Genomic DNA, 19,967 nt, shown 5'->3' with positions numbered 1-19,967 from the left:
AAGGTGTGAAACCCTTACATAGGGGGATAATAGTAAATAGAAGTGATTAACTGGTTCTTTGTGTCTAGGCTTCACTACCTTATGCCTCTTCCCCCTCCATTTTCCTTAAATTCACTGGAACTGATGCTACTTAAGTCCTGACCTTTGGTCCTCCCTAATAAAATATATCTTAACAGAAAGAATAGTTGATACCTTGAACAATATTACCTCACAGAGCTATAAATAGACAGTTGAGGACTGCAGCTGTCTCAAAAGAAATCAATAACTGAAAACATATATGATCTAAAGCAGAATTATTACAATAGTTGAATAGTTGAACCAGGAATTCAAAACAAGCATGGTTAATATAATTAAACATATAAAGGGACATATTAGTAATATGAAATAAGATCTAAAAATCATAAAAACAGAACCAAATGGAAATATTAGATATGAAAAATATATTTGAAATGAAGACTGCAACAAATATTATAAATAGAATGGATATGAATGAATTAATTAGTTGAAAGATTAGAATGAATATTCAGGAAAAATAGGGAAAAAAAAGATAAAGAGATAGAAAACATGAAAGAGGGGTGCCTGGGTGGCTCAGTTGGTTAAGCATCTGCCTTCAGCTCAGGTCATGATCTTGGGGTCCTGGGACCCAGCCCCTCATTGGGCTCTCTGCTCATTGGGAAGTCTGCCTCTCCCTCTGCCCCCCCCCACTCATGCTCATTCTCTCTCTCTCTCTCAAAATAAATAAATAAAATCTTTTAAAAAAAGAAAGAAAATATAAAAGAAAAAACTAGAGGATATGGAAAGGAATTGTACAAGTGCCAACATCTTAACAGTAGTAACAGAAGGAGAGAAAAATAAAATTTTAAGAGGGCAAATAATCGAAGAAATAATGGAGGTACATGTGCTAGAATTCAGAAAAGCAAAAGGCCTCAGATTGGTGGAAGAGCTTAGTGTACCTGAAAGGAAGAATAAAGGGACACTTACATAGACACATTAAAGTTTGGTTAAGAATATCAAAGACATAGGGAAAATTCTGAAAGATTTCAGAGAGAAAGATGACCTGCAAAGGGAACAAGATGGATGGATGGACGGACAGACATCAGACAGCAATAGTGAATGGAAAAAAACAGTAAAGTTAAAAAGTGATCAAGGAAAATGACTTTAAACCAAGAAATTTATATTCTCCTAACTTTCGTATGTTAGTATGAAATAAAACATTCTTAGGTATATTTGCCTAGGAAGGTTTGCTATATGAAGATCCATATTGGAAACCCATTTGGAAGCAAGACTCAGAAATAAATTTAGGAGATGTTAGAAGTATATGATAAGTGGTGATTAAATTATCTTGAGAAAATTCATTGTTGCCAAAAGAAAAACACTAGGACCAAAATTCTAAACAATGAAAGTATAATGGGGGAGGGGGAATGGGGCACCATATATAATTCAGGTATTGTTATTGGACTTACAGGTGAAAAAATACTCTGTATTAAAACTTTTTCATTCCAAATGTCTTATAAAGGCTCAAGATCTAATGGATCTTTATTTTCTTTCAAGCTTCCTTTTGCTTTCCTGTGTCATCTATTACTGCCACTGTTTCTCACATCCCATGTCATTCCTTTTCTTGGATTCCTTTTTAGTTTTGTTTTGTTGGAATAGCTCCTCAAAGAATTGTTTCATATGCAGTCATTGATACAAATTTTCATATTTCTGCTGATCCAAAAATTCCTTTATTTTGCCCTCACTGTTGGAAATAGAATTTTAATTCTGTATCTTTTTATATTCCTCAGAATTTTAGTTATTATTCCATTGTATTCTAGCATTCATTGTTAACAGATAAAAGGTCTAATAAGTCTGATACTTATTCTTCTGTGTGTAATAACCTGCTTTTTCCCCCTCTCTAGAAGCTTTTAAAATTTTTCTTTTTATTCCTGGAGTTTTAAAGTTTCATTAGGAGATCTCTGTCTCTTTCTATTTCTCCCACTATCCAAAAGTAGCATTTGGTAAGCCAAAATGGTATAAAGCAAAGAAGCAAGTACCACTTATTTATAAGGAAAAATTTTGAGTCTTCCCAGACCCAAAAAACAACCTCTCTCTCAAACTTCTCTGATATCTTAGGACACATCTTGCTAACTGAGGCACAAAATAAATTGAGCTAAAGCACAAACACTCATACACACAGTTCACAACTGTGGCAGCTTGATGCAGAGAGGCTGGGTGTAGTTCCTGGGGAAGGTGTGCTGTCTCTGTAAGAGCTCACTCAAAACAAACGCTGAATGCTGTTTCTGCTCTTCATCTTTTTTTCATAAAGTGAAAATCCTCAGATTTCTTTCAGTTAGCTAAAACAAGTACTAATATAGATCTTTCATAGAAGCAAAGTGGTGTAATGAAAACTTTCAAAAAGCGGGGAATACCTATATATAAAGGGGTTTTTTTTGTTTGTTTTTTTGTAAAACATGCTTAGCTAACCTAGGGTTCTTTCAAACAGGACACTTACTTGTTTCTTCCATTCAGGGAGATTTTCTTTAATTATTTTTTCCTCCTATGTTATTTCACCTCTCCTGAGTGTTCTTCTCAGGGAGATTTCTTACTTCAGTGGTTTTATCCTCTGTGTCCTGTAACTTTTCTATAATAATTTCTGTATTTTTTGCTCTACTGGTAGTTTATCATTTTTATCCTACAGCCGCTGACTTCCTTTTAACTAGTTAGCTCATTTTTCTTTTCATTTTGTCATCTGATTTTTTTGGTCATAGTTTTACTTTTTTATATCATATCTTCTATTCCTTTTTATGGAGGAAGCTTGTTCTTGTTTTATAGATGTAATATTCTTTTTACTCTTTACAAAGATAATGAGTTTGTTTTTTTTTCAGGTTGTTTCTTTCTGTGATTTATCTTTTCCCATTCTATATGTTTATCTAGGCCCCTGTCTTTACACTGTTGAAATTTTTCTCATATGTGATTCCTACCTATATATTAGAATCTATGAATAAAGGACTACATCTGTGCCTGATTGATATTAACACCCACATTAAAAAGCAAAGAATTCTTCGGGCATCTGACTAGCTTAATCAGTAGAGCCTGTGACTCTTGATCTCAAGGTCATGAGTTCAAGCTCCACGTTGGGTATGGAGCCTACTTTAAAAAAAAAATCACAGAATTCTCAAGATTTCATATAAAAATCGAGTCACCAAATCACTCTCATCTGCACAAAGCAAAAGTGTGGTATCAATGTTTCAAAACACCCGGTTGGCCCATTGGCAAATTTACATAGCAAGTCTTCAACTGGGGCAAATGATAGCATTTCTTTCCCTAAAGGGGCCAGTTAATACAACCTACTAATTCTAAGCAGGATCTCTTGACTATAAATGTGATAGCAAAAACCTGTAGAAAGAATATAGTCAATTTCTGTAATACATTTCCATTTAGGCTTCCATTTCAAAGGCTAATGTTCACTTAAAAAAAGGTTTCTGGGTCCCTTTGCTTTTCACTAGTTTTTTTTTGTTTTGTTTTGTTTTTTTAATTTTATTATGTTGTGTTGGTCACCATACAGTACATCATTGGTTTTTGGTGTGATCCACGATCCATTGTTTTCGTATGGCGCTCAGTGCTCCGTGCGGTGCGTGCCCTCCTTAGTGCCCATCACCGGGCTAGCCCGTCCCCCCTCCCCCTCCCCTCTAGAACCCTGTTTGTTTCTCGGAGTCCATGGTCTCTCATGGTTCGTCTCTCCCTCCAGTTCCCCCCCGATTTTTCCCTTCCTTCTCCTAATGTCCTCCTTGCTATTCCTTATGTTCCACAAATAAGTGAAACCATATGAAAAAAAAAAAAGGACTACATCTGTTAAGAAAGGTAATCAACAGTAACTTCCTGTGCCTAGGGTAGGCATCTTTCCCAGCCGGCTTCTCCCTTACATAAGACACTGACCAGGGATGTTGTATAAATGCATGGTGCATCTTGTCCACCAGGCTGTCTTCCCTAATATCTGTGTGAAGGTTTCCGCCAAAATTTCCATTTCCTCAGTGGGTCCTTACTTAAGGTAAGTGGCTTGTTGCATTAGTTTATAATAAGTCATACATTTCAGGGGCGCCTGGGTGGCTCAGTTGTTAAGTGTCTGCCTTCAGCTAAGGTCAGGATCCTGGAATCCCAGGATTGAGCCCTGTCTCGGGCTCCCTGCTCAGTGGGGAGCCTGCTTCTTCCTCTCCCACTCCCCCTGCTTGTGTTCCCTCTCTAGCTGTGTCTCTGTCAAATAAATAAATAAAATCTTAAAAAAAAAGAAAAAGAGTCATACATTTCTGATATTCACATTTTAAAAGATTATAGAACAGGGGTTAGCACACTTTTTATATGAAGAGCTAGGTGTAAATATTTTCAGTTTTGTAAGCCATACATACAGTATTGCAAGTGTTACCTTGCTATCTTAACGTGGAAACAGCCACAGACAAAATGTAAATGAATGGATGAGGCCTGCTTTGACCCTAGGCAGGCCGGATCAAGCCACAGTTTGCCAACCCATCTTAGAGAATTCTTAATTTAAAGGCTCAGTATTAAGATGAAATGGAATGAAGAAATTTAAATACAATAAATTTTAAATACAATACAGTTATGTCCTCTACTTCTACCACTAACAAAAGTGATTTCATTTCTTTACTGTTTTATCTTCCAAGGTTATCTGAGGAACAGAAGGGCAGAACCTTGGCACTTTAGAAAGCGTCATTAGGAAAATACCAGACTTAACCACTAAAGACCATGGCATGAGGGTTGAGATTATTATTAAGATTAGGTCCATGAGGGGGTGCCTGGGTGGCTCAGTTGTTAAGCGTCTGCCTTCGGCTCAGGTCATGAGCCCAGGGTCCTGGGATCAAGCCCCACATCGGGCTCCCTGCTTGGCAGGAAGCTTGCTTCTCCCTTTCCCACTCCCCCTGCTTGTATTCCCTCTCTCGCTGTGTCTGTCTCTGTCAAATAAATAAGATTAGGTCCATGTGCATGTGTGTATAAATATAAACATATTTGTGTTATGTGTGTGTGTGTATTATTTTTATCATATTTACTGTGAAATGCATTGGGTAGTCTCTTAAAATACTCCACAAACAGGGGCAACTGGGTGGCTCAGTTGATTGAATATCTGCCTTCGGCTCGGGTCATGATCCCAAGGTCCTGGAATCAGGCCAGTATCAGGCTCCCTGGTCCACAGGGAGTCTGCTTCTTCTTCTGCCCCTCCTCCCTCTTGTTCTCTCAATCTCTCAATCCCTCTCTTTCTCAAATAATAAAATCTTAAAAAAGAAATGTAAAATGTATAATAAAAAAAATAAAATACTCCACAAACAAATTTATTGAATAGGAATGTGAAAGGACACATGAATTTAGGTAAACTAGGAAAAAAATAAATGCCAGATCATTTGGCCCTGCTAAAGTAGATAAAGACAAATGAAGATCAATGTGGCTAATGTCTCCTGCCATAATATTCTGGATTGATTGAAATATTTTACTTCAGTCTGATAATTGTTTAGCATTTTGAGCATATGATGATTGTTCATGTATAAAAGAAATGTAGTGTTGAAACAATGACATTGTATTAGATTCATGGCAATTATGTCATGACCCACAAAATTACATTTCAACTAATATTTCCATATAACAATGATGAGAAAAATTTGCGTTTGCTGTGTTAGTGTTTTGCAAATTACTGGATAATGCAGAATGACAGTCACTCATTTAGTGGATTTCTTAGAAAAATAAAATATTATTAACTCTGGGCAGTTTTAACCATTCAGGAAAACAAAATGGCGTATTATACCCCAAAGTGTTTTATTTTTACTTGGAAATTGTGTCATTTCATTGTATGTCACGAACAGATATTTTACATGACCCTGGCCTTATTAAACAAACCTGTGTTTCACTTTCTGTCAAATTTGTGTTTTTCCAGGTCAACATTTGAATATTTTACCTCTACTATTAAATTAGAGCTGACTGAGATAAAAAATCAGTTAATTAAAGCATTGACCTTTCTTTCCTCAGTAAAAATGATTATATTGCATACCTCTTTCTACTTCTTCCCTCATTGTAGCTCCTTCCTGGTAGTTAGCATCTGTTTATTCTTTCAACAAATAGTTGGGTAACTACTTGCCAGGCATTGGGAACTAAATAGTGAACCGAACTACCTCTGCCTTGTACAGTTTACATTCTAGAGTGGGGAGAATGCAATAAACAGTTATTTATTGTGTAATATAAAAGTTCTGTAGTAATGTTAGAAGGTAAGTGCCATGGACACAGGGAGAGGGCAAGGGTGTATCTTTTATACAGTGGTTCTACTCTGTCATTTAACATGAATGTTGTCATCTTATTTTCTCTCAATTTATAGTTCCAATGACAGGATTCACACAGAGAGCAACCATTGATCCAGAACTGAATGAAATACATGTCTTATCTGGACTCAGCAAAGACAAAGAAAAGAGGGAGGAGAATGTCAGAAATTCATTCTGGATTTATGACATTGTGAGGAATAGTTGGTAAGGAGCTCTTGTCTGTGTCTCAATCCCAATGTAACATTTATTTGAGGATGTTGGTTTCTTCAAAAGAAGACAGAAGTAGAAGACTTATGCTAATTTGTGATGTCATGCATTTCAGTGTCAGTATAGGCTTACCTCATTTTATTGCACTTTGCACATGTTTCAGTTTTTACAAGTTGAAGGTTTGGCAGCTTTGTGTTGAGCGTTTCTATTAGCACCATTTTTCCAGCAGAATTTGCTCACTTTATGTCTGTATGTCATATTTTGATAATTCTCACAGTATTTCAAATCTTTTCATTATTATATTTATTATGGTTATCAGTGATCTTTGATGTTACTGTTGTAATTGTTTTAGGAGTGCCATGAACTGTGCCCATATGAGATGGTGAACTTAATTTATAAATATTGTTTGTGTTCTGACCATTCTACCAGCCATCTGTTCCCTCATCTCTCTCCCTTTCCTTAGACCTCCCTATTCCCTGAGACATAACCATATTGAAATTAGGCCAATTAATAACCCTACAAAGGCCTCTAAGTGTTCAAGTGAGGGGGAGAAAGCTAGTCCTCTTGTGCCAAACAGCCAAGTTGTGAATGCAAAGGAAAAGTTCTTGAGGGAAATTAAAAGTGCTGTTCCAGTGAACCCATGAATGATAAAGCAAAACAGCCTTACTGCTGATATGAAGAAAGTTTTAGAGGTTTGGATAGATCAAACCAGCCACAACATTCCCTTAAGCCAAAGCCTGCTCCAGAGCAAAACCCTAACTCTTCAATTCTGTGAAGGCTGAGAGAGGTGAGGAAGCTGCAAAAGAAAAGTTTGAAGCTAGCAGAGGTTGGTTCCTAAGGTTTAAGGAAAGAAGCTGTCTTGGTAACAGCTAAGTGCTGATGTAGAAGCTACAAGTTATCTTAGATCTAACCATGATCATTAATGAAGGTGACTACAATAAATAGCAGATTTTCATTGTAGATGAAACAGCCTCCTAATGGAGTAAGATGCCATCGAGGACTTACATAGCTAGAGAGGAGAAGTCAATGCCTGGCTTCAAAGCTTCAGGGGACAGGCTGACTAACTTGTTAGGTGCTAACGCAGTTGGTAACTTTAAGTTGAAGACAGTGCTCACTTATCATTCTGAAAATCTTAGGACCCTTAAAAATTATGATAAATCTACTGTGCGTCTGCTCTGTAAATGGAAGAACAAAGCCTAAAGACAGCATATCTGTTTACAGTATGGTTTACTGAACATTTTAAGCCCACTGATGAGACTGAGTGCTCAGAAAAAAAGATTCATTTCATATTACTGCTCGTTGAGGATGCACCTGGTCATTCAAGAGCTCTAATGGAGATGGAGAATGAGATTAATGTTTTCATGCCTGCTAACACAGCATTCATTCTGTAGCCTATGGATCAGTGAGTCATTTCAACTTTGAAGTCTTCTTATTTAAGAAATATATTTCATAAGATTACAGCTGCCATAGATTATGAATTACTCTGATGGATCTGGGCAAAGAAAAGTGAAAACCTTCTGGGAAGGGATTCACCATTCTAGATGCCATGAAGAGCATTCAGATTTGTGGGATGAGGTCAAAATACCTACATGAGCAGGAATTTGGAAGAAGTTGATTCCAGCCTTCCTGGATGACTTTGAGAGGTTCAAGACTTCGGTGGAGGAAGTAACTGCAGATGTGATGGAAAGAGCAAGAGAACCATTATTAGAAGTGGAGCCTGACAATGTGACTGCATTGCTGCAAGAGATAAAGTGGTTTCTTGAGATGGAACCTACTCCTGGTGTAGACTCTGTGAAGATTGTAGAAATGACAGCAAAGGATTTAGAATATTACGTAAACTTAGTCAATAAAGCAGTAGCAGGGTTGAGAGGATTTACTCCAATTTTGAAAGAAGTTCTACTAATGGGTAAAGTGTTGTCAAACAACACTGCATGCTAGAGAGAAATAGTTGATGAAAGGGAGTTGATGCAGCCAATTTCACTATACTTGACCCTTGAACAACACAGGCCTTAGGGGTGCCAACCCCCACACAGTTGGAATTCCATGTATAACCTAACTCCCTATAAACCCAACTGCTAATAGCCCACTGTTGATCAGAAGCCTTGTCAATAACATAAACAGTTGACTAATACATATTTTTTTTTTAATTTATTTATTTATTTATTTATTTGAGACAGAGAGAATGAGAGAGAGAGAGCACATGAGAGGGGGGAGGGTCAGAGGCAGAAGCAGGCTCCCTGCTGAGCAGGGAGCCCGATGCGGGACTCGATCCAGGGACTCCAGGATCATGACCTGAGCCGAAGGCAGTCGCTTAACCAACTGAGCCACCCAGGCGCCCTGACTAATACATATTTTATATGTTATATGTAGTATATACTGTGTTCTTACAATAAGGTAAGAGAGGAAAGAATGTTAAGAAAATCATAAGGAAAGAGAAAATATATTTACCATACTGTACTGTAAAAAAAAATCTGCGTTATAGTGGATCCGTGTAGTTCAAACCCATATTGTTCAAGGGTCAACTGTTTTATTTTAAGAAATTGCCACAGCAACCAGCACTCTGATCATTTAACAGCCATCAACATTGAGGCAAGCCCCTCCACCAGCAAAAAGATTATGACTTGCTGAAAACTCAGAGGTTGATTAGCATTTTTTAGCAATAAAGTATTTTTTAATTAAGGTATATCCATTGTTTTGTAGACATAATGCTGTTGCATGCTTAATAGACTACAGAATAGTATAAACATAACTTCTGTATGCTTTGGGAAACAAAAGAATTCCTTTGACTCACTTAATTACAGTATTTGCTTTATTGTGGTGGTCTGGAAATGAACCCACAACATCTCAGGTGTATGCCTATATTGGGAAAAGAAGTCAATATTGGTGCCTATGTATACAATTTGTTCTATGAATGGATTATACCTCTGAATTTTTCAATTAGTAGATGATCCCTGGTCTGGAAGTCAGGAGAATTGTATTTTAGTCTAGATTTTGCTACTAAGTAGATGTGTGAAATTGAGAACAATGTTTTTTTTTTTAATGTTCCCAGGTGGTCTTGGTTTTGTTTTGTTTTGTTTAAATTCAAGTTAGTTAACACATAGTGTAGTATTGGTTTCAGGAGTAGAATTTAGTGATTCATCATTTACATAAAACACCCAGTGCTCATCCCAACAAGTACCTTTCTTAATGCCCATCACCCAATTAACTTATCCGCCCCCCCCAACCCACCTCCCCTCCAGTAAGGCTCAGTTTGTTCTCTATATTTAAGAGTCTCTTATGGTTTGCTTCCCTTTCTGTTTTTATCTTATTTTATTTTTCCTTCCCTTCCCCTCCAGGTGGTCTTAGTTTTGACAAATTAACTGATTTCAGTAGAGCAGGGTGGGAGGCATTATTTAGTGTTTTCAAACCAGGACCTTTAAGTCACAGAGTATCTCACAGAACTAGTGCTGCACATTTTGCTTTGGAAAACAATGGCCTAGAGAATCCAGCTCAAACATTCTGTGATTACTGCATAAGTGGATATTTTACAAAACAGGAGCTTCAGAGAACTTCCTCCATGCTTGCAACTAAGGAATTTATTATTTCCAAAGTAGGACATTTATTTTAAGCAGTAAAACTGAAAGAAATCTGTGAGGGTTTTTTATTGTGAATAAATAGATGGAATTATCTTGTCTTTTAGACTTTGCTTTGAACTTTCATATATGCTGTCTGTGTTTCATAACGTGAAATAGGTTGTTCTTAAGTGAGGTTTTGGATGGACATTAAAAGAATGTAAGAATGCCATTCTAACAAATTCGTACTATTGTGTGAGCACGACCAGAACTTTTAAGATTTGATGTGAGCAGATTTATAAATTTTTTGTTGGAATTAGACATCCAGTTAATTTGCTTGCTAAAGTTCTATTAATATTATGTATGCTGCTAATTTTAGGATAAAATGCCTTAAAAAGCAATATCTTGCAGGTCTTGCGTCTATAAGAATGATCAAGCTGCAAAGGATAATCCAAGTAAAAGTCTTCAGGAGGAAGAACCATGTCCAAGATTTGCCCATCAGCTTGTATATGATGAGTTACACAAGGTACCGTAACTATATCGACTTGTAAACTTTCCAAGACCTATAATCTGATAGAATCCCAAAATAAATGTTTCTGATTATTTTTAAGTGCCTTTGAATAAAAAGTTATAATATATAGCAGACATCATAGAATATATAGCAGACATTCAATATCATTTCTCCCTAAAATTCCTTAAGAGAATAACCATTTTCCATAGTCCAAAGTTCCTGGCACTTTTGCACTTTGCTTTGTAGCTGCATAGATCAGATACATTGCATGACCTGTTGTTTCTACAATATCAATATCCAACTAAAAAATCTACAGTTTTTAGCATTAGGATACCTTGTCCCATGATATAAAAAAGTATATGTAACTTCTGATTTTAGATTTTCCTATTGTGTAAGAAGTCTTTTTATCTTTATTTTTCCTATGACGTGACGTGTTTTTTCTATTGGCCTCACAAAAACAGTCCTGCATTCTCAAGTTTTAGTGTCACTAAATGTTCAGGGTGGTTTCTTTAAACTATGTCTCCCTTAAACTTTACATAGAGTTTAAAAAAAATTCCATATGACTTCAGACCTTTAGGTAAATATTACCATAAGAGTGAATAAAAGCCCTTTCTCTTAGAGTCTCCCAGATTAAAGGGTAAATGAATTTGGATCTGTAGGATAGAAGTAATATCGCTATTGTATAACACTGTTGAACATATATGTTTTCAAAACTTCAGGAACTGTTTTAACACTTTGTTTAAGTACAGAATATCACTAAAATTATACCAATGAAATCATTATTGCATTCCTTTTTCATTTCTTTTTTTTTTGGTATTGAATAATGTAATATTTTACAAGTTATGTCACAAATTATATGTACCACTTAATATTTGGCAGTAAGCCTAAAGCAAAATTAAGATGCTAAAATTTAAAAGTTCTAGTTACTATTGACCTTCGGTGATTCAACATGTGTGTCAGAGTTTTATTAAAGATCTTGTTTGTTGTTATGATCAACACTTGGTTAACTTAATAATCCCCATTATTTGTTGCCCTAAGTAAACTCTTTATCATGGATTAGCTTCTTACTATCGTTGCTTTTGTTTCATGTCTTCCATTGTCAGTATAATTGTGGTAATACAGCTCATTTTAATCTAAAATGCAGCTTAAGGAAGTAGCCACAGTACTTTAAAGTAAAATGGAAGTGAGAAACATCAAAAGAAGCCTTTGTTAGAAATGCAGTAATGTTTTAATTATTACTGTTACACTTTGCTACCAAAATGAAGAAATTTTATTATGACTTCTGTAGTTTCCGGAGTATGCATGCATCTTAAAATGTGGCTTGTTTTGTTTATTTTAGGTTCATTATTTATTTGGTGGAAATCCAGGAAAATCTTGCTCTCCAAAGATGAGATTAGATGACTTCTGGTCACTGAAGTTATGTAGGCCTTCAAAAGATTACTTACTGAGGCACTGCAAGTACCTGATAAGAAAACACAGGTATAAAAATAACTCACTGAAAACTTTTATTTAACATTATCAGCTATTGTTGGTGTTACCTCGACTTTGGAGATAGGGCTTTGTCTTTGGAAATTTACTAATACTACAGTGTAAATACTGTGAAGATCATGACTCTCGTAAATGCCCTTTTATTTTCCTTATTTTTGCTTTCCTCTTTCAAAGGAAGATACAGAGTGAAGATATATATTGATGCTAAAATTTTCTAGATATAGAACAAGGAAATTTTGCAACTGTTAAATGGAAGAAATTTCTATGAAGGTGATGAACCTATCTTCCAGTAACTCAAGGCCTACTCAGTACAAAGTACATCAGTTCTATATTATTGCCATATGCCTAGCCTATTGATAACTTTCTTAACAGTGAATGCGATGATATAGCTGACTAAATTATCTTCCTAATCTGATGTTTCAGAATACAACTTCAAATATGATTTTGGTTTTACATCATTCACTTTGCCATTTAATTGCAAAATCATGTAATCAAACATTTTCATATATATTTCGTGGGTCATGTTTGCTTTTGAGCCCTAGCAGGTGATGATAAGCTACTGAAAAATGTAGAAAAGCATATCTGTCCTTTAGTTATTGATAATGTTCGATGGTAAGAAAAGTTTATAGTTTGGAAGGAGAAGTTTAGCCTTTAATGATGATAATAGTTACCATTTATTGAGCAATTTTTGTGTGCTAGATCTCGCATATTATTCCTACAGTAAGACAATTGAATAAGTACTGTTCTTATCACTATTTCATAAAAGAAGAAATGGGGTATTTTTAAATGGGTTATATAATTCATCTAGGGTCACTCAGCTGTAAGTGACACAGCCAGGATATGGTCCTGAGTATTTTGACTCCAGCATTCATCACTTCACCACCACCATCACCACTGCACATGCATACATGTATGTCTGTGTATTTACACATACATGTTTATATGTCTATTACATATATTTATGTATTTTATCTTATATAGAATATAAATACATAAAAATCTCTGGTATAAATTATTAAACTGTTTTCCTTTATCATATCATGTTTACTTACTGTTCCCTTCTCTGCTTTCACAAGTTGTGCTTGAAAGATAAATTAATAACAGAAGCTAGTTACTTCTGTTACTTTGGCATTACTGTGAGTAATTAGTGTATTTCCTGTAGAATCTACAGGAGAAAGGTTCTGAATCCTCTTGTTGACTGGATGACAAGAGATAAATTCTGTTTTATTAATAAGATTTAAGCTTGAGGTACCTTCAACTAAGGTGTACACTGCTAAAATTTTATTCTTCAGTATTTTACTTAATGTTAGAGTTAGTTTTTCAAGGATGAGACAGAGAGGAAATTATAGCGTTCTTTTTCTACTTCAGATACAGGAACGGGTAGTTGGGTAATTAAATTGAGCTTTTTAAAAATTTCCTGACCAGGAGCCCATTGGAGATTAGAGGAGATTTTTAGGTACTATATGTAAAGAATTTGAATTCACTTATAAACATTTTCCTCTGGCTTTTAATTTAAAAAAGTAATGTATGGTTAATAAAAAAAAATAAGTCCTCTCACCCTGCAAAATAATTGAATCATGCATCATCCTGTCCATTGAGAAATAACAACTTACTGTTGTGGTGTGTATCCTTTATATGTGCACACATATATTTTTGTTTTACTGAAAAATAGGGATCATAATGCTTTGAATCTGATTTCTTTCAATGAATGATATATTACAGACATCTTATTACCATGTTAATAAATACAAATACAAATTATAGTTCTAATGGCTGCATAGTGTTCTATTTTATGTGTAATTTTCTAAGTTTACTTTTGTAAAATATTTAGATTATTTCCAGCTTATTTGCTATTATAAATAATACTGTAATATTATTATATACTTCCATATGTACCCCTATCCAAAAATTCTGTAGGATATTGGTAGAATTGGTGAATTATCAGTTGCCCTCCAGAAAGTTAATTTGCATTCCTTCCAGAAGTAAGTAGGATTATTCATTTTCTCACAGCCATACCATTGTGAGAAGTATTTTTTTTTTTTTTAATCTTTGACGATTGTTTTTTTCTTTTGAAAATATATCATTGGGCACGTGAAATGACAATTTGTGGAAATCTGAAATATTATATATTATGGCATGTTTTAAGTTTTAAGTACAAACACCACTGTTAGTGACTTGTGCTGGTAAAAGGCATAAAGTAAGGAATGTCAGTGGATAAAGAATAAAAGATAATAATCAGTAACAAATCATTTAAACTTTAAATATATGATGAAAAACTCTAGCAAATTTTTTGAGGATGAGAATGGTTCATAAAATAGTGACTGAAGCTGAGAGGCAACAAGTTTGTGTGATGGGGCAAAGAAGCAGCCTTTGAAATTTTCTACCATGGGAAAAGAAGTATGCTAGCTCATCTCAGAACTGAAACCAGAAAAGCCCTGAAAGGAGAATTTAAGAACGTTTAAAGACCCTATCCATTTATATAGAGTATTTTTTTTTTTTAATTTTATTTATTTATTTGACAGAGAGAGACACAGCCAGAGAGGGAACACTAGCAGGGGGAGTGGGAGAGGGAGAAGCAGGCTTCCCTCTGAGCACAGAGCCCGATGCAGGGCTTGATCCCAGGACCGGATCATGACCTGAGCCGAAGGCAGACGGTTAATGACTGAGCCGCCCAGGCGCCCCTATATAGAGTATTTTCATTTAGAGTAGTAATAGTAGCATAAAATTATGGAACACAGTATTATTCTTTTCTGATTGTGATTACTTTTTGACTTCAGTTTTAGGAGCTAATGTCTTACATTGGAAAAAGTACTAGACCTGAACCTTGGATTGATCTTTAAGCCTTGTAACTTTGTCTTTCTGGAGATCACTTTGCTCATGTATAAAATGGCCACAACAACCACCTATGGGTCTTTATACATCAGTGAAACTTCATTTATTGAAGAAATATTTATTAAGCACCTACTGTGTGCTAGGTATTATCCTAGGCTCTGTGGATATGTCAGTGAAGAAAATAAGCAAAAATTCCTATCCCCAAGTTTCTATCTTATGAAGGAAGACTAGCAGTAAACATAATACAGAATTTATATGTTAATAAGTATTATGAAAAAGAACTAAAACAGGTTAAGAACTATTTTGTACAAGTTAGGGAGCTGGGTATGTGATTTTTAAATAAGAATGTTAGGATAGACCTCACTGCAAAGGTGAATAGTGACCTAAAGAACATAAGGGAAGAAGGGCTACCTAGGTGGCTCAGTTAGGCAACCGACTCTTGATTTCAGGACTCAGGTCATGATTTCATGGTCATGAGATCAAGCCCCACATCGGGCTCCTTGCTCAGTGCAGAGTCAGCTTGAGATTCTCCCTCTCCCTCTGCCCCTCCCCCCAACTTGCACGCGAGTTTGCCCTCTCTCTGAAATAAATACATAAATAAATCTTTTTAAAAAAATAAAGAATATGAGAGAACGAATCATGTAGATATTTGAGAGGAAAAGTGTTCCAGATAGGTAATAGACAAGGCTCTGAGGTTAAAAATATGCCTGGATTATTTGAGGAATAAATTGAGGAGAACAGTGTGGTAGAAGTAGAATGAGTGAGGTGATTGTGGTAGGAAATGAGGTCAGAGAGATAAGAAGGGGACAGTTGGTGAAGGGTCTTTGGCTTTTACTCTGAGTGAAAGGAGAGCATTGAAAGATTTTACGTAGAGGAATAACACACTCAGATTTCTCTTTTAATAAAAACCATTCTAGGTTTTCTTCCAAAAGAACTGAGTAAAAGGTTGAGATCAAGAAAGCCCAGTAAGATTCTGGATAAACTTTGAAGATTGCACCAACAGAATTTCTTGATGGATTGGATATGGGTATGAAAGGAGAGTAGTCAGGGCATCCTGAGAATCTTGTCTACTACTAATTTGAACTGGTAGTCAAAGGCCCATTTTATTTATTTATTTACTTATTTATTTTTATTTTTATTTATTTTTAAAGATTTGATTTTTAAGTAATCTCTACCCCCAGTGTGGGGCTCAAACTCACAACCCCTAGGTCAAAGAGTCACATGTTCCACTGCCTGAGCCAGCCAGGCGCCCCTGGCCCATTTTAGATATTTGAAAAGACATAGGCTTTTTTTTCTACCAACCCTTAGATGAATTCAGGAGTTTGAGGGACATTGCTACATTGCAGGCAGAATAGATAGAAGTTGCTTTATATGAATTGAAATAGAGCATGAGAATTACCTTTTTAATTTAAATTTCATATTAAATTAGATACCTAGTGTTTCATTCTGTGGGACCTTACCCTATACTGCTGGGCTGGCTTGTTTATTTTCATTATTATTCTTATGGAAAACAGTTACGTATTCTATTTAGTTAAAATATAAATTTGGAAGGAGAGAAGTATACTGTATGCCAAGAAATGTGTCTTTGTTCTTTTTTTTTTTTTTTTTTTTAATTTTATTCATTTATTTGACAGAGGGAGACACAGCTAGAGAGGGAACATAAGCAGGGGGAGTGGGAGAGGGAGAAGCAGGCTTCCCGCCGAGCAGGGAGCCCGATGCGGGGCTCGATCCCAGGACCCTGGGATCATGACCTGAGCCGAAGGCAGACACTTAACGACTGAGCCACCCAGGCGCCCCTGTGTCTTTGTTCTTAATGGTACCATGCAGTACAGTAAATAAATACCACTATTATTTTTCCCTATAACATTCAAATTTACAGACTTATCAACAATTTGGGGTAGAAAGGAGCAAAAGAAAAACTTTTTAATAGGGTTGATTCCTGTTCCTCTAGGTACAGGACACAGTTGTTGGCTGAAATAGAATTCTAGACTGCAGACATAAGTCCAATGATGAGTTTTTGCAGGCCAAAGAAAGCTTAGAAAAAAGAGAGAAAAAACACCTTCTAGGAAAATGGATCTCTTGACTGGATCTTAATAGGATGGTATGTGTGTTGGTTAAGTTATTTCAGGAAGTAAAGGATAAAGACATTCCTAGGATATCTCACTAAAAGAGAAGTTATTATGAGAATATCCAGACAATTCCGGCATTGCCTCAACCTTTGAACAGTGAGGCCTAATGAAGAATTTTTTTTTTTTTAAAGATTTTATTTATTTATTTGAGAGAGAGAGAATGAGAGACAGCATGAGAAGGAGGAGGGTCAGAGGGAGAAGCAGACTCCCTGCCGAGCAGGGAGCCCGATGCGGAACTCGATCCCGGGACTCCAGGATCATGACCTGAGCCGAAGGCAGTCGCCTAACCAACTGAGCCACCCAGGCGCCCATGGGCCTACTGAAGAATTATTTAGGGTTTTAGAACAATTCTACTAGCAAGGAGTCACTATAGTAGCTTTCCTTATAACTGAACCTCTGTCTTTCTGCTGCTTTTTACCTGCTTCTCCTGTTCTGCTGATTATTCCAAATTCTGCTTTCCCTCAATCTCATAGCTTCCAAAGACAGATAGACAGCTAGATAGGTACGTGTGGCTTTGGTAAATAAGTAGGTAGATAGATAGGAAGAAAGGAAAGAAAAGAGGGATAGGACGGGAAGGAATCTACCTACCATCTCATGTGTTCTATTTACTGACTTCTATGTTTTGTGTGTCTTTTATGTCCTTGTGTATCTCACATTCAGATTCTCTCAGAGAGTATCTTCTTAGAGAGGGCTCCCTGGGGAGAGTACCCCTATTGGGAATAATTCTGCCAGGCTACTTTATAAACTGCTGATCAAGCTTCAGAGGATTGCTTTTGTCTCAGGTACCAAAACTGGTCTAACCCATTTTGGACAAGATGGTAGAGTAACATGACCTCTGCCTAAGGAGCTCTCTCATCTGAGGGCTTGAAGGCTAGCTGACAGGCCTGGTACTATCTGATACAACAGAGCTGTAAAATTTTGCTAGTCTTTGCCCTGCTTGAAATACAGGTACTCTATCTCTGAGATTAGCTCTAAAGACAGGAAATTATTGATGCCATCAGCCTGAACACCATTGTGAAAGGCTCATTATTTTCCTTTCCCAAGTGAAATTAAATGTCTTCTTTTCTTTCTCTCTGTACAATATTTTGAAAAGCATACCAACTTATTACAAATAAATCCATATATAATTATGCCATAACAAAAGATTTAAATAGATAAACAGTCCCAAGCAGATTTTTTTTTTCTGTTAGAGAACTAACTCATTGTTTTCTTTTCAGCTTTGGAATCAGATGGATCTGTGTTTGATTCTACTTCTGCCATTTTTTAGCTCTTATCTTGGCCGAGTTCATTCTGAGCCTCAGTTTCTCATCTGTAAAAAATGATAAAGTATATTGTCATCAGAGTGGGGGTAAATGCAGTAATATATGTAAAATACTCAATACAGTGTCTAGCACATAACACGCTTGATAAGTAATTGCTACAGTTGTTTTCGTTATTGACTGAGACAGGAAATCTTATTAAAAATATTTAATCAATTTAAAATATATATTTTTTTCAGGGGCGCCTGGGTGGCTCAGTCGGTTAAGCGTCTGCCTTCGGCTCAGGTCATGATCTCCAGGTCCTGGGATCGAGCCCCACATCGGGCTCCCTGCTCAGCAGGGAGTCTGCTTCTCTCTCTTCCTCTGCCTCTCCCCACTGCTCCTGTTCTCTCTCTCACTCTGTATCTCTGTCTCAAATGAATAAAATAAAATAAAATTCTTTAAAATATATATTTTTTCCATCAGTGTTAATGATAGAAAAGAAACTATACTCATTTCTGTTTCTGAAGTATCCCGTTAGGCACCTCTGGTGGAATGTATATTACACAGATCTAACCAGGTATTTTTATTTTAGCTCTACTTGTTTTTTATGAAACATATTCAGCTCTTTTGCAGTTTTGTTATGTAAAATATTTGACATGTTCACTATGTTTCATAGTTGATTTAATCTTAGCTTGCAGTTTTAGAGGAGGGAAGGAAGTGCTCCCCCCCGTCTCTAGCACCGTGACGCCTGTGCCCACCTGGCATTATCATTACTTCTGCGGGGCAGTGTTCGCACTTCTGGATTCCCAAACACAGGTTTTTGTTAGATACCCGCAGTGACTCCTCAGACAGAGAGTATTCCACTGCAGGTCTGAATGACATTTCTGATGTTTTCTCATAACTCCAGACAATTATTATTCTTGTTTACATTTTCTAGGTTTGAAGAAAAGGCCCAAATGGACCCCCTTAGTGCTCTGAAATATTTACAAAACGATCTTTATATAACTGTGGATCATTCAGACCCAGAAGAGACAAAAGAGGTAAAAACTTGCTGTTTTTTCTCTTAGATGTTTAAAGGAAATGAGGAAAATATGATGACACTAATAATTTTTAAAGTAGCCCAGAGCAGATGAAATAAAAATTGAATAGGCTTGCTTTCATGTGATGATAAAAGGTTCAGGTCACACAAAAAAACCCTTGATCCTTTCAGAAAAGGATTCTCAGGTTTAAAGTTTTAGCCTAGACATTAGTTTTGTGTGTTGGGAAGGAAATAGAAATTTTTACTTCCGTAGTCCCATGCTTCTTTCACTTAAGGATTACATAATGGCTCAATATAAACTTTTCTCTTGATACTCCAAAATCCCGTAAGAGAAGAAAGAAAACTCTCCTCTTTTAGAAGAAGAAAGTGAAGAGAGGTTGGTAGGAGTAGAATCCCTGCTACCTTGGTATTTAGTTATATGAATGTCATAGCAGAATAGTTCAACTACAGTCTACTGACTTCTTTCATCAGGAGTCCCTGACCTTGAGAAATTAGTAGCAGATAATTACTTTTCAGGGTTTTTTTTCTTACTAATACTAGAGGGAGAAGAGAAGATGTAATATTTTTAGGGCATATTTGCTTATCTACAGTGTGTGAATACACCTGCAGTGGGTTTCATAGTCTGAGAGCCTGTCTTCCTACTAACCGCTGAGATTCCTTTTGTCACTTTTAACTT

General features: G+C 36.2%; 1 protein-coding gene across 6 annotated transcripts in view; it reads left to right on the top strand.

Moving 5' to 3' along the window:
- The window catches only part of MKLN1 (muskelin 1), a 329,771-nt gene that overhangs the window by 283,704 nt on the left and 26,100 nt on the right, over nt 1-19,967 (top strand). For all 6 annotated transcript variants that reach the window (XM_081799638.1, XM_081799639.1, XM_081799636.1 and 3 more), the window contains 4 exons: nt 6,350-6,497; nt 10,463-10,577; nt 11,902-12,041; nt 19,190-19,292. In XM_081799638.1, the coding sequence (XP_081655764.1) occupies nt 6,350-6,497; nt 10,463-10,577; nt 11,902-12,041; nt 19,190-19,292 (506 nt within the window). The remainder of the gene's footprint in view (nt 1-6,349; nt 6,498-10,462; nt 10,578-11,901; nt 12,042-19,189; nt 19,293-19,967) is intronic.

This window comes from Leptonychotes weddellii, chromosome 12, assembly GCF_054177405.1.
Source record: "Leptonychotes weddellii isolate Sample4059 chromosome 12, ASM5417740v2, whole genome shotgun sequence".
In the NCBI taxonomy this organism is placed as follows: domain Eukaryota; kingdom Metazoa; phylum Chordata; class Mammalia; order Carnivora; family Phocidae; genus Leptonychotes; species Leptonychotes weddellii.
The sequence above is the reverse complement of the archived record's forward strand: the minus strand, read 5'-3'. Positions and strand labels throughout refer to the sequence as shown.